At 44.7% G+C, this 17,649-nt stretch overlaps 1 protein-coding gene across 9 annotated transcripts in view; it reads right to left on the bottom strand.

Moving 5' to 3' along the window:
• Window positions 1–17,649, bottom strand: part of LOC144755580 (zinc finger CCCH domain-containing protein 11A-like) — a 525,975-nt gene that overhangs the window by 46,487 nt on the left and 461,839 nt on the right. For all 9 annotated transcript variants that reach the window (XM_078644672.1, XM_078644675.1, XM_078644678.1 and 6 more), the window contains 3 exons: window positions 13,099–13,178; window positions 11,536–12,661; window positions 9,354–9,520 (listed from right to left, as the gene is read on the bottom strand). In XM_078644672.1, the coding sequence (XP_078500798.1) occupies window positions 9,354–9,520; window positions 11,536–12,661; window positions 13,099–13,178 (1,373 nt within the window). The remainder of the gene's footprint in view (window positions 1–9,353; window positions 9,521–11,535; window positions 12,662–13,098; window positions 13,179–17,649) is intronic.

The raw sequence follows: 17,649 nt of genomic DNA, 5'->3' as shown, positions 1-17,649 counted from the left end.
CAGTTATACACTAGGTGATGACATTTTCACATATCGGTGCGCAGTAAAACTGTGTGAATGCAAATGTAATGTCATTTCAATCAAACATTTATGATCTGTAATGTCAGTGCACTAGCACACCATGCATTTGTAAGAAAGTGCCCTCTTTTTGCATGGTTGTCCCAACTGTTTGCCAAACTGTTGATGTACTTTGACTGAGTGTACCCTGGGTTCCTGCCAACCAGGTACTCGGGGCCAATGTTCTTTCTCTAAACTACATTAATACAAGACCCAATTGGCACTCTTTGGTCACATGTCAGTCACTTATAAATGGTACCATAGGTACCAAGGGCACTATGGCCAGGGAAGGCCTCTAAGGGTTGCAACACTTATTGTGCCACCCTTAGAGGCCCAGTACCTTTACACATGCTGCCATTGCAGGGTTTTGGTGAAGAACAAAGTGAAGAGTTGGCACGGCACACTGTGTGCCGTGCCTACAACCCACTGCCCTGGCATAGGCCAGTCACCACTCTAGCTGGGTTAACTATACCAGTGTTGAGGGTACAGTTGCATGAGCCATGTACCCCTACAGTGTCTAAGTCCATTCTTAGATATTGTAAGTGCAGTACTGCCATTAAGAGTATATGGTGCTGGGAGTTTGTCGGCACAAACTCCACCATAATGGCTACACTGAAAACTGAAAAACGTGGGTTATGGGCATGGCACACAGAGATGTGTGCCATGTCGACTCTTCACTTTGTTCTGCACCAGAACACGCAGCCTGCAATGGCAGTGTGTGTAAAGGCACAGGGCCCCTAAGGGTGGCACAATAAGTGTTGCAGCCCTTAGAGACCTTCCCTGGCCATAGTGCCCTTGGTACCTATGGCACCATTTACCAGCGGCTGCCATGTGGCCAGAGATGCCAATTGGGTTTAGGCTTCAATGCAGTTTTAGAGAAGGAACACAGGCCCTGGGTACCTGATTGGCAGGAACCCAGGGCACAGTCAAAGTACATCAGCAGTTCAGCAAAAAGTGGGGGCATACCATGCAAGAAAGATGGCACTTTCTCACAGGGACTTCTTGCAGCTCTGAACATGCTGTCCTCGTCTGAATCCTCATCCTCGTCCAAAAGATGAGATGTAAGTAATGGTTGGACCCTGCTGGGTGATGTAAGGGAAGGCGTCAGCCTTTGCTTTGTAAATTTCTGTTGAAAATATGTACTTTCCACCTTTGATTTAGGTGTCGTCTACAAGGCAGTCGTCGGTATATTCGTCGTCGACAAAGAATCATCGATGGTCACAATGGACACTGGCGTCTATGAGGAACCTCTCGTGGATGATGTCGTCGACGGTAGTCTCATCGACGGTACACTCTTCGTCGATGTGCGTATCATCGACGACAAACAACTCGTCGCTGTGCTCGTTGTCGAGCGAGTCGTCAATGCTATCTTCGATGTCGACGACGATTTCTGGATCTTGATCGGCGACGACAAAGGGGTATGTGCCGTCGTCGTTGCGATGGATTCAGACAAGACTGCGATTGTAGAGACTGTCGTCGTCGACGAGGTCACTCCCATAGCTGTACAAGGAGATCTTGTCGTCGCCGAGGCCACCATCGACGAGATGGTAGTCGACGGGGCTGAAGAAGGCTTTTTAAAAGTGTGTATCACCCTTGGCGGAGGAGTCAGAGGGGTAGAAGCTGGTTTCTGCGAACCTTGCAGGGGCGGAGACTCCCTGGTTGGTAAATCCTTAGGTTTTGAAGCCTCTGAAGACTTTTTCTGTGTCTTCTTGTGAGGGTGCTGCGAAGAAGGACCTAGAGAGACATCTCTGGGCCTTTTTTGAGGAGTTTTAAAGGAGGATTTTGATGAGCTCTCACTCTCCTCAGAGGACAAGGGGTCTTCTTTGTCCATAAGCCTTTGCAGCCAAGTTAAAAGCTTTTCCTCACGGTCTTTAAGTGTTTTTGTAGAAAAGGTACAACATAGCTTGAAGTCTTTAGGTGAATGGTCCGGATAAAGACAGTAGAGGCAGTCCTAATGCTGGTCGTCGGCATGTAACCTCTTCTTTTTACAGGTACCACAGGGCCTAAAAAAAGGCCTTTTTTAGGAGTGTCTGACAAGTAGATAGATAAGACTTCACTCAGACAAAGATAATCCTGAAGAAAAATCACTTGAATCCAAGAAACAAGGAAAACCTGAGCAGAGCTCAGTGGAGACTCCCTTTGCACGACGTGCTGTAGAAAATCTGAGGGACTAGAGCTCATTCTAGGAGGGTTCCAGAGGGTGGTGATAGCTGATTGGCTGTTCTCTAAGAGTTTGGTGCTTATTACAAAAGGACCTGGATATGTTACTAATGTGAGGCCTAAGGCCTATTACTCTCTGTGTCTAATGGGACATTACTTTACTTATGTACTGGGGACTCCCATCCCGACGACAGGGAATGATTCAGGCATGTGAATCTATGAAAGATGCCCTAATACTGGATAAACTAACCTACCACTAGTGTCCAGGCTGAGAGGCTGCTTTCAGCTGCCACCACCAGACATGTTTCTGGACCCCTGGGTCGAGAGCCTACTGCTCTCTGGGGCCTGAAAAAATGCGGATACCGGGGCGAGGTGCCAAGCCTCCTCCCCCAGGATGGGCAGGGTTCACGAAGGGGAAGCTTCAAAGGCTTGCTGCCTTTGTGAGCTTCCCCAGGCCACTTGCTGCTTTCAGCAACTGGTCCCTACTGGTTCTGACGCCCACTTTGGGCGGGAGAACTGGTGGGAAAAACAAGTGAGGAAGAGAGGTGTGCCCACCTCTGCCAACTCCATCCCTCAGTTGCCGCCATCTTGCAGATGCGGGGACTTAGCCAACCAGGGACAAGCTCATGCCGCCCCTCCCATTGGCAGTTGGCATAATAGGGGGCGTACCCACCCCAGGGAAGGGACCCATTGTCCCTACCTGTTACGACCCTAAATCTAGTATTTAGGGGCACCCCTGAACCTTTCTTCCTCAGACCAGAACCAACTAGAAGAAAATAAGGAGGACTGAACAGCTGTGCCGAAGCTAACAAGAGGAAGACGCCCACTGACTTGGCCCCAGCCCTACCGGCCTGTCTCCACCTCAAACCTGCTCATGCGAAATCCCAGTGTGTCCTGCAGCCAGCAACTTCAAAAACCCTGGATGACCTGCTTGGCTTCAACCACAAAGACTGTCTCCCGTGAACACCGGATTTGTTCATCTGCAACCTCTGGCCGGACACCGCAAATCCGCACCACTCTGCACCTGCCGTCCCCGCCCGAGCTCGAGTTGGCAAACACCAGGAGGAGGTCCTCCCGGGCGGTCCATACCTGAGATCCGGCGACCCCTGATCTGCTTAAGCCGACGCCTGAAGCTTAAATCCGGAAGGTCCCCCCAACCGCGGCCAGGAACTGGTAAGAAGATCCAACCCCAAAAGGCACCCCCGCACCTGACGCACCACGGCCTTGGGTGGCCAAACCGATGGTGCCTAACCAACCCCCAACTTACCTCTCGAAGTGGTGGTCGCACCAAGAAGACCTTCGTACCCAAGCCTGCAGTGTCTTTGCAAACTGGAGTTTCCCCATTGCAAACCGGGTGCCTGGCGTTGAAAGAGCACCCTGCACCCGGCCGCCCTAGCGCGCTGAGGGTGCACCTTTGGTGCTACTTTGTTTCCCCATTTGTCCTGAGCTAAAGTCTAGGAGCTTTGCTCCCACAACCAAGTTGCCTGCTCGTCAGCAGCCACCAACCGGAGGCCCCCTATCCCCCATTGCATAACATTGGGCCTCTGCACTCTGCACCCGGCCTCCCTGGTGCCGCTGAGGGTGTAATAAGAGTGCATCCTTGACCCTGGGGGACCCCCGAGTCTACCCCCAGAACCTCAACTCCTACTACCAAATACTTAGCTCAAAACTGATAACACTATTTTCCTCCATAGGATAACATTGACTGTTTTCTTGGAAAAGTTTTTAAGTGTGGATGTTGTCAACCTAAAGAAATTCTTTAAAATTGTACTGTTTAACAAATATGATTTTACTTACCTGTTTACAGGAAATGTCCCAAAGTAGTATCTAGGTATCCTACTCTGTGTAAGAAAAGTAATCTAAAAAGTAACTTACCTAGTATTTTACTGAACAGCCCATTCAAGTCTATGCACTGTATTTACAAAGTATTGCATTTCTCTGCAACCGTACTGCAAGTCAAAACTAAGTGAATATGCATTTACAATTCAAATGGTTTACAAACTGCATTACTACTGTAAAGTATTTATTGCTTACCTGTGCCAGGTGCTAGAAAATAAAATAACTAAAAGAATATTTCTATGCAAAAACAATTGGTCTGAAGTGCAGACTTTGAGTGTGTGAATTCATTTGCTGACAGAGTGTACAACGAATGCTTAACACGGTCCTCTGATACTGCCTTACTGCTCAACCACACTACCACAAATAGAGAGTGAGGTGCTATCTAACTTTACCTCTGCCTACCTTTGGGGTTCCACTCGACTCTGTTCACACTATACCTCACTTTGGTATAGTATATACAGCGCCAGCTTCCTACAGGGGGCCACAAAGCCGCACCAAATCTACACTACTAGTGGGGCAGGGGCCGCTGGGTGCAGGGTGCAATTTTGACATCAGGCGCCCAATGCTTTTCAAAATTCTTCTTACGGCAGAGTCTGCAGGGGTGGCACCTGAGGTTGCAAGAAGACCAATGACAGCAGAGGTTGGGATGTAGGGGGTCGAGGGGCACCGTCGGTTCAGCTCACGAAAGCCCAGGGGCTTTCTGTGCAGGGGTGGCTGTCATCGTCTGGGTGTTCTTACAGGAGCTAGTCGCAGTCAGAGGAAGCCTCAGCATTCACACTACAGGCGCCGTCGTGGAGGGCAGGAGAGGTCAGCCAAAGCTGGACATGAGGTCAGGATCACCGGGGAGATTTCACTGCACAGGAGAGCCACTCCGACTGGGGCCGTGGGCGACGGGTGCAAAGTGGGGAGGAGACGCGGATCTGCCCTGGATTCAGAGTCCTTGGAGTAGGTTGCTTCAAGGCAGGTCTACTGTCCAAGGGAGATTGGAGTCTTTTTCAAAGGCAGCAGTCCTCCCAGGAGTTTCAGAGGTCGCTGGTTGCATGACAGGTCACAGCAGAAGCTGGAGATGGGCCGGTAGGGCTGGGGAAAGGGCAGTGGTCTTCAGTCTTCTCTGCAGGGTCGTCGTTGTCTTTCTTACGTCGCAGATCTAGTTTACAGGTCTGGGGGAGCCACCTAAATACTAAATTTAGGAGACCATTTAGGGGAGTAGCAGGTAGGGCCAATGAGCATCTTACCTGGGGTGACTACACCCTCTATTATGCCACCCTCTTCTGGGGGGGGGCATACACCTGGTCCTGTTTGTGTGTGTGTTGGGGGGGTGTCTCTCCATCTTCAAGATGGCAGGGACTGAAAGTTGCGCTTCACCTTGCCTCCCCCACCTCATGGGTGGGGTTGGCAGAAGTGTGCACACCTTTTCTTTTGAATTTTCCAGCCCAAAGTAGGGGTGTAAACCAGGGGCTGCCATCTGTTGCTAGCAGCAAAGGCTGGTGGTCGCATTAACTGGGTGGCATGCCTATGAAGTTCCCCTCTTCAAGCAATGGCCCATCTTGGGGGAGGACATGAACTGCCAAGGGGTCCAGAAACCTGTCTGGTGGTGGCTGGCTGCCCACAGCCGGTCAGAGACCACACTAGGGTTGCTAGATTTTCAGGGGTCACATCTGTGGCTGCCCTCTGAGTACATGGTACAATAATCACACTGACATCAGTGTGGATTTATTGTAAGGAGTAGTTTGGTACTAATCATCACTCCTATGTTCAGTGAATCCATCATGGTGCTGTGGAACTCAGGTTGTCGAGTTTCCAGCCCATGTGCTCTCAATGGCTTACTTGGCAGTTACCATGTTAGGAAATAGACCCCAATATTGTTGGGGAATATCTGCTCATGCAAGTATGCCCTTACCTATGGTACAGTGCACCCTTCCTTAGGGCTGTGAAGCATGCTAGAGGGGTGATTAACCTATGCCTTCAGGCAGTGTTAGCTGGCACGGCACCCAGTTAGGGTATTATGTTGACTTTGTTGTTTTCTCCCTCGCAGGGACATGCAAGCTGCAAGGGGAGTGGCATTGTCGCAGTGAGGGGGTCCCAAAGAACCCTCTTCAGCTCCCAGGCCCCAAGTACCCAAGGTACCATTTACTAGGGACTTAGACGGTAGAATTACCAACTGGGGGTTTTGTTTTTAGGGAAGGCACACTGGCATGACATTTCAAACCACATCAATGTGCTCTACTCCAGTTGTGAAAGCTCCTGACTACTCCAAGCAGTTCATTGTGCAGCCAAGTGCCTCAGAGTATGGGTCACCATTTTGAACCACGATCGAAACTAATGTCTGTCTCTCTGAAAAAAGGTTTCTGCTGATGTTCGTTCGTCCAAGGCCTTGCTCTGCTAATGAATACGCTGTTCTTATTAGCGCATACCTTTCCCACTAGATAGAGGCCTTCTCCCACCAGTCTAGTGGCGGGCATGGACAGAGTGGCCTTGGGTAAAAGATACTGTGTGCCCGGCCTCAGAGTCGAAACCCATCCTACTGTACTTCTTTGTTTAGCTGCATCTGCTTGGAAAATTACATTATGGGCGTGCCTTCCTTGGTTCTGAAATGTACATAATGTATCTCTATGTTTGCTGAGGTCAGTCGCTCTGCAGCATTCCTAAGAGACTGGGCAGACTGGGTTCCGCTCGAGTGTATCAGAACAAACATATATTGGTTTGTATTCTCTACTGTCTGACCGACTTCATTTGGTATGGAAGGCTGAGAGGTGGTTGCGAGTGACCCGGGTGACCGTAAACGGGCCACTTCCTTCACCCAGACCGAGTGCCATGCCAGTCAGCCAGCACTGCTTGAAGGTATAGGTGCCAGGGGTTCCCCTAAATACTCTATTTAAGAGAGCTAGGGGAGTGTAGGGTAGTAGCCAATGGGCTACTAACCCTTGCAGTCACTATGCCCCCTATATGACCACTTCCTGTTGGAAGTGAGCATGACGCTGTCCCCGAAATCCTAAGTATGCCATCACAAAGATGGCTACTTCAGAAAAATTGTGCCCACCTTAGGGATGGTACTAGCCTGGAGGTGGCACGCCTAGCTGACTAGCTAATTTTCCTGCATGTTCAGGTGCCAAATAAGTTCTGCACAAGGTATTCGGCTTCCTCTCCTGTGAGGGGGTGCCAGATACAGATTTCATATGCAGCAGCTCTTTGAAGCTAGTAAGGCTAATAAGCAGGTCACCCTCTGTGAGGGAGTGTTACACCCTCTTCCTGAACAGGCTTTTGTTCTGGGTCTCCAAGGAGCAAAGGCTCTCAACCAAGGACATCAGAACAGTGTCTCGGGTGGCAGGCTGGCAGAAACCAGTCGGGGAGCACACCAGAGGCTGGTAGGTTTTCAGGGGGCACCTTTAAGGTGCCCTCTGGGTGCATGCATGTGGGTTTATCAATATGAGATGTTTGATACCAAACATCGTTATCTTCAGTAAAGCCATCATGTAGCTGGGGAACACGTTTTCACCGTGCCCAGCACATGTTTCAACACGACTTCCCTGGTTACTTGTACTGGCAGTAATAGGATGGACCAGTACAGAGGCATAACTGTTCATGCAGTTATGCCTTCACATGTAATTTCCAGCACCCTGCCAGAGGGCTGTCAGGTCTGCTGTAGGGGTGACTTACAAATATAATCTGTAGTGTTAGGGGACATGGCGCACAGGGATGTGGGACTGGTTCTGTTTTCCTTTTTGTTTGCACCAAGACACTGCGATAGTAGTCCTGAACGTGCTTGGTGAGGGGTCCCTTAGGGTGGTATTATTTGTGCTGTAACCCTTTTTAGCACCTTAAGCCCTACAGGGGTACCATTTACTAGGGACTTACAGAGGGTGCTAAAGGTTTTGCCAATTGGGTAAACAATTGTACAGTTTTGGGAAAGAGATCTGGCACTGGGGACCTGGTTATCAGGAACCCAGTGCACTTCCAGTCGAAATCACATCAGTTACCAGGCAAAAAGTGGGGGTGACCATGACAAAATGGGCTTCTTTCCTACTACAGTGTTTTCATTACAGTCCGTATGTTCTCCTGGCAGTGGCATTTTGAACCCCTTTAACAAGCAGTCATCTAGGTAGGGAAACACATGTAAACCGTCTCTTTAGGTGTGCGGCTACCAACGCTAGGCATTTTATGCCTGTGGCATAGATTTTATGCTAAAGGTTAACACGTTGACCTGGTAATGTACCTTGTCTATGAAAAATCTGAGTCATTCCCTATTTCTTGCAATTCATAGGGATTTGTAGGTAGGCGTCCTTCAGATCTACTATGGGCATTCAATTCCTTCACTGTAGAAGAGGAATGACGTCTTGTACGGTTATCATCTTGAAGTGTTGAATTTATGTGCATTTATTTAGCTCTCTAAGGTCTAGTATTGGACTCAAGGACTTCTCTTGTTTTGGACCGAGGAAATATAGGCCCCATTTTGGAGTTCTCTTAGGCAAACTATATGTAAGGCTCTTTTTTTGACAAGCTCTTTTACTTCCTGCGGCAGCTTGAGTAACGCATGCCCTTAGGGGGTGCCGCCATTGGGGGATAGGGGCATGTGGTGCTGCTGATTTTGTGCAGTTCTTTGTGCAAACCTGTGGTGGCATTTCCAGCAGAAGGGTGTTCTCCATTTTCACTCCCTGCCCCACCACTCTTCATTCCCCACCAAATGCTATTGGCCTATCAAGTCTTTCCTTTAGTATAAGCTTTCTCTTGGTGTCTGTAGTACTCCAATGTTATTCAGTGGATTCAATCTGCCTTTCCCGATGGTTTGATTTTTGGTGGTTCTTAGTGCTCCTTCATCCTGCAACCAAACTAAATGCCGGAAAAAAGAATCTGAAGACTGTGACCATGCATAGGAACTTCCAATAAAAGGTGGTCACATATGCTGCCCACATGGAAAAAAATAAGACTATTCCAGACCCAACAAATACATGGAGGAATAATACACAGCATGTAACTCCAGAAAACATTCATGCTGTACAACTGCTTCTCACAACTAACGTATGGCACAAAATAGAAGGTATGGTGGCATTTTGGGTGAGTGGAGCTCAGTCACTTCATCTAATTAGCCACAAAATGAGGTTGGTAAACTGCACAAAAGTGTAAAGCTGATGTATTGCTAAAGGAACATATATTGCTGCTGCCGTTTAACATCTACTACAGATTATTCCCAGCTCAATGACAAGGAATATTTCAAAATGTCAGTTTCGGAAAGATCCATTGCTGGTTGACTCTGACAGTTGCAATACAGCTAGAATTTGTTCAGAGAGGACTTTCCTTACCTGGGCTGGCTTTTTGGCTGGCGGTTCATCAGTGGGGAAACTGGGACTCATTGGTTTCACAGCTGCCACAGCAGTTGGCTTACTCTTGCCACCTTTACGTTTCTGTGGGCCTTTGGCAGGAGCTTGTTTCCTTCCTACAGATGGCTTCACACTTGCTTTGGGTTTTCCTACAACAATAAGAAATTTTGCTGAGCCCTTCTTGGACAGTTTCATACTTGCCCCTCCCAACAACTCGTAGAAAGGTCATCTTAGCTCATATGTTAACAATCGGATAGGCATTTTACAACAGAGCACATTCTAAAATGGTGGTGGGGTTCAAGGACAGATGGCACACTATAATTAAATATCTGAGGCTGGCTTATCTCTGGCATCATCTTCATCTGCTTCAAATCCATCACTCAAATCTCACTAATGCAAAAGGATGCCCACTTAATGTTTATTTGAAGGACATAGGGTTTGGTCCTTCAAAATCTGACTGAGGGTCTAGCTATTCACACCGCAACACACTGCCAGCTTTCAGCAGAGATAAATGAAACAATACAGTTCCTAACAGCCAATGACTAGCTTTCCTTAAATTCTCTTCCATTGTCACCCTCTTGTTTGTTTTCCAACAGACCTTTGTAAGAGGAATTGTGCCCAGTCAGAATCTTCCACAAACTAGATCTTAGTTCCCTACTCAAGTTCCAATTCTTATGCTTTCTGTTGATATATGGTTTTGTTAGTTTTGCAGCTCTTTTTCGGACTACTGTTCTTCCAACCAGTGTTAAAATGGTGCACCTTACGCTTCTTCCACCAAAATCTTAGTACGCCAAGACATACTCAAACCCATCCCGTGGTAGCTGTGGTAGTCTCTTTAATCCACATACTGTAAGTAGTTACCTTTTTACTGCTACCTCTTCTTTCTCTGTCTCCCTCTATGGACAGAGCCTTCCAGAATCCCCTGGCCAATTACAACACTGCACTGGCAGCGTTGTGATTGGTTTGAGCACTGTGGGTCAGTGCTCAGACAGGGGCTGGCAGGCTGTGCATTTTCTCCAAGCAGGCTGTCATACAGCCTGCGTGGAGAACATGCAAAGTGTGCATTACGCTTTGGCCGACCGAGACGACCGGTCAAAGCGTCATGCGCACTTTAGGTGCTGCCACCACTCCTACCCTTGTGACACACGTGGAACCCAACCCTGCCCGCCTGGCTTCAGCTGTGAGCTGAATGCAATAAACAAAATAAAAACAGACATTATTTTATTTTTTGCATTCAGCTTGCAGCTGAAGCAGTGGGGTGATGCTCCTCCACCCTAGTCGAGGAGCCACCACTGCCTTCAACACCAACATCTTGTTAAACGTGCTTCTTGTACACCAATATTCTATCACACCTACTCCTTTAACGTGCATACCCACATGCATACAACTTATAACACTCCCACAGAGATCTCATTATAAATCGTCCTTGTCTAAAGACACAATCATATCTGCTGGTTCTTCTAGGGAGATTTCACTCTTTCTACTTTTCTAAACTCCCTCTTACATCAACTGAATTATGACCAATAATATTTTTATTACATCTGGTTCTTCTACACCAATATCTCAGCACCAATATCTTAGACTATGGGGTCTAAATAAAGATCCAATCATAGAATCGATCACCTCATAGAACACTGGAAATATGTCCTGAAAACAGTTCCTTGTAAAATAGTGATGGTTCAATATTCCTTAATTCACATCCAGCATGCAACCTCGGTAGAGGCTCCCACTATACAAAAATAGGATGCATAATTCTGCTATACAGGCATCACTGCCTGTAGTTATCCAATGCAGGTTATTGAAAGGGCCCTGGAAATAACAGCTCTTGATGACAGTTACAGAGTGAGACATATTACTAACACCATTTTCTGTAATACAACTCTTCATTCAGCACATATGAAGTTTCTAAGAACTCGAATGAACAAGTGTTACAATTTTTCAATTTAATAGGATTTCACAACGTACAGAAGGATTGAAGACTTGGTTGGCCTTGCTGGGATTTAAACTTATGACCTGTGGGTTGGTGAACATTGTATTCACTGTGCCACTGTGCTTTTGAAGGTCCCACATACTACTTCATAGGACTAAGAACTGCACCAAGACACAATTTAGCTTACTGTGTGAACATTAAAATCACCATGAGTACAATTAATATGACAGTTACCTTTACCCTTTGCTACTTCATCAGCGGGAGCATCAGCAGATGAGAAGCTCTCCTTAGATGACATGGCATCTGTAGTCTCCTCTAACATAGTCATCAACGTCTCCTGCTGTCTTACTGGGGATAAGTCTTTAGAAATGACAGACAAGGACTGTTTGCCTTCAACTTGTGATGGTTGCTGGAGTGACAAAGAGGTTGATGGCTGCTCAACTGATAAGGCTTGCTGGTCTGGTTTATCCAGCAAGGATGGCTGGTCGTCTTTTAAAGGTGACAGACGCTGTTGCTCTTTAACTAGTTGCGAATGCTGTGACGATCTCACTGGAGAACAAGACTGTTCAGTTACTGCAGGTGAAGTAGACTGGGGGGATCTCACTGGTGAAGAAGGTTGCTGCGGTCTCACTAGCAGTGACAGCTGGTGAGCATGCACCGGCGAAGAAGGGTGCTGAAGTGTGACCGGCGAAGAAGGCTTTTGAGGGTTCATAGGAGATAATGACTGTTGAGCTTTCAACTGTGAGGAGGGCTGTAGAGGTTTCACAGGAGAGGACGGTTGCTGAGGCTTCACAAGCAAAGATAGCTGCTTAGGTTTCTCTGGCGAAGGTTTCCCCAGTGAGAATAATTGATGAGATTTTACTGGCGAAGATGGCTGCTCAGTTTTTGCTGGTGAGAATGGCTGATTAAGGTTCACAGATGAAGATGGCTCCTGAGATTTCACAAGTGAGGATTGCTCCTGAGGTCTAACTGGAGAGGACGGCTCCTGGGACTTTGATGGCGATGAGACATGGAGCCTTGACTGCGGGGATCGTACTGGGGAGGTTTGCAAGGCTTGCAATGGAGATGGAATTTGTCGTCTGCCAGGTAACTGATTCAGAGTTTTCCCCTGCAAAGATCGCTGTGGTTGGACTTGTTGCATTCTTAATGTCACAGCTGGATCTTTGGCTGCTGTGGCCAGAGATTCCTCAGAGTTCTCCTTAGGTGCCCCGCCTTCCAAAAGAGAGAGCGGGTTGTGCTCTTTCAGCAACTGCACAGCTGCTTCCTGCTGCTTTCTCTGACGCTTTTCTCGCATGATTTCCTCAAAGCTCTTGACCAGCACCCCAGGATTGGTATCATTTGCACCCAATTCCAAACATTCCTAAGAAAGCAAACAGGAAAATATTTTTACATTGTACACCAAAACATGCAATCTGGACAACTGAAAGTCAGACCAAGGATACCTGTATTCAACCCCGAAACTCACTGTGTGGAGGAAATAGAGCATTTCTGGGCTTAGAGAAACACTGATAATGATGGTATTGATAAAAAAGAGTAAGCACGTTTCAAAAGACCAACCTTTCCCCCTTAGTGCAGCGTTATCTTACTTGGAGAAATGAAGATCTTTTGACAAATTAGAATTCTGCCCTTCGACTCAATGCTCAAATCAGTATATGCCTGTGGTTTGAATGATGTAATAGGCTAAAACTGCTCAATGCCAGGAAGCAACATTATAATTTCTCAGCTGCATTGTCTCTTTAATTGATTCCTACACCCGCTCAGACTGCAGTTAATTAGAAAATGCTCCTTTTGTCTTACCTGTAGGGCATCTCCTCCAGCACTGGTCCTTAGTGCTGCTGGCACGCTCACTTCCACCTTCAATGTATCTTCCTTTCCACCTATATACAAAGCAAAGCTGTATCAAAACGTTGGCTTATTAGAAAAACAAAATATGAAAAAAGGAAACACAACTGCCTTATAAGCGGAATCTGTAAGAACCTGAAAGTTTAATGAGTGAAAAAACGAAATCGTTACTTACCAGTAGGAGTAGTTTTGCAGCTTGAAGAGTTTTCTGGATTCACATGTTGTACATTATTCCATCTGCCATCGAGTGGTTGGGTCCGGAATGGCCTTTTCTTTTTCCTTCTCCCTTTTTGGGGGAAGTCTACCACCATTTGGTGGTATGTCCGACCCCTGTGTGACGTCAGAAAGAACCCCGGATATTTCTGTGCGTAGTCGCAATTTTCAGATGCTTTTTTTCATTAATTACTGGTATGCTTCCTCTTTGTTCCGGCATCCTCCCCACCTATTTTGTATTATCTCCCATTTCCAGGGAGTTGGGCATGTTGCATGTGAATCCAGAAAACTCTACTAGCTGCAAAACTCTTCTACTTGTAAGTAACCTTTTCGTTTTGCATCATGAAAACCTTTTCAGGGACCACACGCTGTGCATTAGATTATTACAGGGTTGTAATACTTTTTGTTCCCAGTGTTTCTTTTTTTTTACTTTATCAGTTTCATAATGCAAACATGAACATAAGAAATTCCCCTATGGCTATATAATTTCACATTTGACATAGTTCAAACAACATTTCTGAATATTCTCATTTTAATAACACAGATACCATGATTTTTATATCCTTTTCATTACTTTCTTTATTGTTTTTTTATTTTTTTTATATATATAAACATTTTCTTTTTTCCATATACTTTAAGTTAAGTGCTTTTACTGTATCAAAAAAGTTTTTTCACCATTCATTTAAATAAGGTACATTATACGATTTTTTAAGAACAATTAGAACAATCCACTAAATGGTCCCTGATAACCACACATATACCAACAATCACTCTCTATGCATACATTCCTCAAATCATACTACATACAACCAATAATTTCTGCGATGGAGGTAGTCCAGATGAGATTTTATGACTAGAACGCCAGGTCTACGCGTTTCGGTGATTTACAACCACCTTCCTCAGGACCAACAGAATTTATCTTCCTGCCTTAGTGGTAACAGGGTATCTGAAATAGTAAGTATATACATATGTATCTGTGTATATAGAATCTTCATAACCAACAATCAATTACGAAACAATACATTAATTCAAAAAACATTTCCAACTGTCTAGAGATAACTATGTGCACACAGCTAGCCCACTCATTATTGCACTAATTATATATTTTATCTCACAGAGTTTTATTCTAGTAGGCTCAAATTTAATTCCACAGGACTTGGGATTATCTCATCCCCCTTGGTTCTACATTGCAAACACTGATATTATGATATAAATAAGTATAAGTAGCAAGGAAAACATTAGGAGGAATTTCTTCAGAATTTTCTGAGCTTTTTAAGAAAGGATAAAGCATTCCATAATACCTTCTATATCTGGCCAAGCATGGGTTATAGACGTATATTTCTAACTTGTAAGTCAGAGGGCGCGAATTAGTTAGACAGATCCCTACAGAAGGAAAGGTGCATATCAGTAAATTCTCAGAGACGTTATAATTCATATACTAAGTTTAACCACTTTGGGTATTACCTGATGTATCAAGGAAGTTGCCCCCATTTGGATATACATTATGTAAGCAGTTTTCTCAGTTTCCTCGATCTACCACGCAGTCTTCAAATCCTAAAGGTGAATATATCAATTCATATATTGCTATTTGGCAACTCATTACGCTAACTAGTAAGTCCTAGTGATGACTGCACAAGGGCACATAATATTCACATACTAACCTTATGATTCGACGTAGACTAGAGTGTGATAATTATGATTTCTTTACTTGTTTGTCTGGACTCGTTTCTTTTAGTTATAACTGTAATGTTAAATATGTCAATTATTAGAATTTTATATACTTGATCGAATTCTATCTATTTTTATTTGAAAACACATCGTCACACTGACCTTTTATGAATAGAAGAAGTCACTTTCCAACTGGTTTTTATTTCTTTATTTTCATTTGATATTCCTTGCGATAATTGTGCTAAACAAATTAAAAAATAGTCTAATTATAGAGTCTGCTTTGGGACAAGAAATTGAAACATACCTTATGGCCATTAGATCTCTCATATATGAGCAATTTATGATTTAAACTACGTCCCTCTATGGAACCCCTCGTTATATCAGGTTTATCTTTGTAACCTGCTACCGAGTATGAAATGCCTTGTTACCCATGATCCTCGACGATATCTTTTCATTATGCTAATTAAGTTCTAAACAAAGATTAACATATCCCTAGTAAAATATCTGGGGCTGCACTGAGAATGGCACAGTATCGTCATGACGGCGTCTGTTGTAATTAAAACTGCATGAGGTGCATAGCGCCAAACTCACTGTATATGTCGAGTTTTAAATATCTCTTAAATTACTGACTCGACTAAAACGGCCACAATTCTAAAGATGTACTTACTTCTTACACGCCTGATGTTTGCTCAATACGAGTCGACACTTACTTAACCAACAAGAAAACAGATAAATTGAAGAAAGACATCCGCTGGTTCACGAAGGAGAAAATGTATCCTTACTTGAACCCAAATTACTACCAAGGAGGAAGTCAAGGTAACTATCAGACCAATTATGACAATAGTTATAGACGTTCTTATACCAACTTCTCTGACACAGGGTCTTCGGACTCTGATGCAGATAATTATCAAGACTCAGGAACAGGACGTTACAATGCAAGATCATTCAGAGGCAGACAGGGGAATCGAAACACCTTTAACAGAGGTTTTTTATCCAGAGGCCAATACAGAGGCAAATCTGTTCATTGGCAACAAGACAGGGGTGGTCAACAAATGATGAGCCCACAACCTCAACAACAGCAATATGTAAAGACCAGGCACCAACAATACTGGTGGTAGATCCCAGCAGGAACATTGACATTTGTAACTCACAGAACACCCTGCCAATTTACAATCTATCATCCACTACCCTCACAAGTGAGGAAAGTACATTACTTAGTCGTGGTCTATCTTTTGTTCCTTGTACTACATTAAACAAGTTCAAATTGCATGAAGATCTCTTCGCTTTCTTCAGAAAGATTAGATTAAAAAAATATTTTGAGGGTAGAGACTCTAGCCCAATGGATGACAACTTATCTGGGTGCAAGCCACCTTCAATATTCACTCCAACCTTGGACATGATCGGACCAGAAGTTCAAATATTTGAACGTTCAGTTATGCAAGACATTCAACGCCTTCTAACTGTAACCAATAAGCCATGCTTTAATCTTTCCAAGCAAGAAAATTTAGCTTTGAACAAGATTGAAAACAACAGTGACATAGTGATAAAACCCTGTGATAAGGGAGGGGGTATCACTGTGTTTGACAAAACTGTCTATGACAGAAAAATGCGAGAAATGTTAGATGTTAGGGAGCACTATAGACCAGCTCACATGAGAGAATTACAAAGTCTTAATAAGACTATAAAAGAAATAACTGAAAGAGCCTTCCAAGAGGGCTATATCTGTGAAGACGAACTGACGTTTCTAAATAACATCAATCCAGTGACCTCGGCAATGTATGGCTTACCCAAAACACATAAAAGCGAAAGCGAGCCACCCAGGCGTCCAATCATTTCCACAATTGGATCTAGTACAGAACCACTATCCAAATATGTGGATAAATTTATATGTCCCCTTAGTCAGAAATATGAATCATTTATTCGTGACACTGGTGACATGATTGTTAAGATCGAAGGCACGGAATTCAACCCCAACACTGACCTCCTTGTGACGCTTGACATTGAGGCGTTGTACACCAACATCCCTCAGTGTCAAGCGTTACTAGCTGTGGCTTCGCTACTGGAGAGATATCCTAATAACAGACCAGACCTGTTTATTTTGCAATGTCTAGAACTGGTCCTTTGTAACAACTTTTTTGAATATGAGGGAACCCTATTTAAACAAATTAAAGGGACCAGCATGGGGGCATCTTGTGCCCCCAGCGTAGCGAATACCTATATGGGAGAGTGGGAGCTGAAAAACATATTTAATATAGCTGCCCCATTTTTTGAAAACATTTTTCATTGGAAAAGGTTTATTGACGATATTTTTTTTGTTTGGCGAGGAGAGGAAAGTGACTTGAAAGAATTCATTTCATGGTTAAATTCGAGTGATCCAAATTTGAAATTCACTTCGAATTATGGTAATGAGAAAGTCGAGTTCCTTGATATCCAAATTAATGGGAAGAATAATACCTTGGAGGTAAATCTATTTAGAAAACCCACGGCCAAAAACACAATCCTCCAATTCGGAAGTTTTCATCCGCATTGTCAGAAAGACTCGATACCATTCGGAGAATACTTGAGGATCCGCCGTAATTTTACAAATTTACATGACTATCAAAAGTGTGGTGAAGAACTCAAAGA

Source organism: Lissotriton helveticus, chromosome 5_1, assembly GCF_964261635.1.
Source record: "Lissotriton helveticus chromosome 5_1, aLisHel1.1, whole genome shotgun sequence".
Taxonomy (NCBI): domain Eukaryota; kingdom Metazoa; phylum Chordata; class Amphibia; order Caudata; family Salamandridae; genus Lissotriton; species Lissotriton helveticus.
This window is presented reverse-complemented; position numbering and strand designations above follow the sequence as displayed.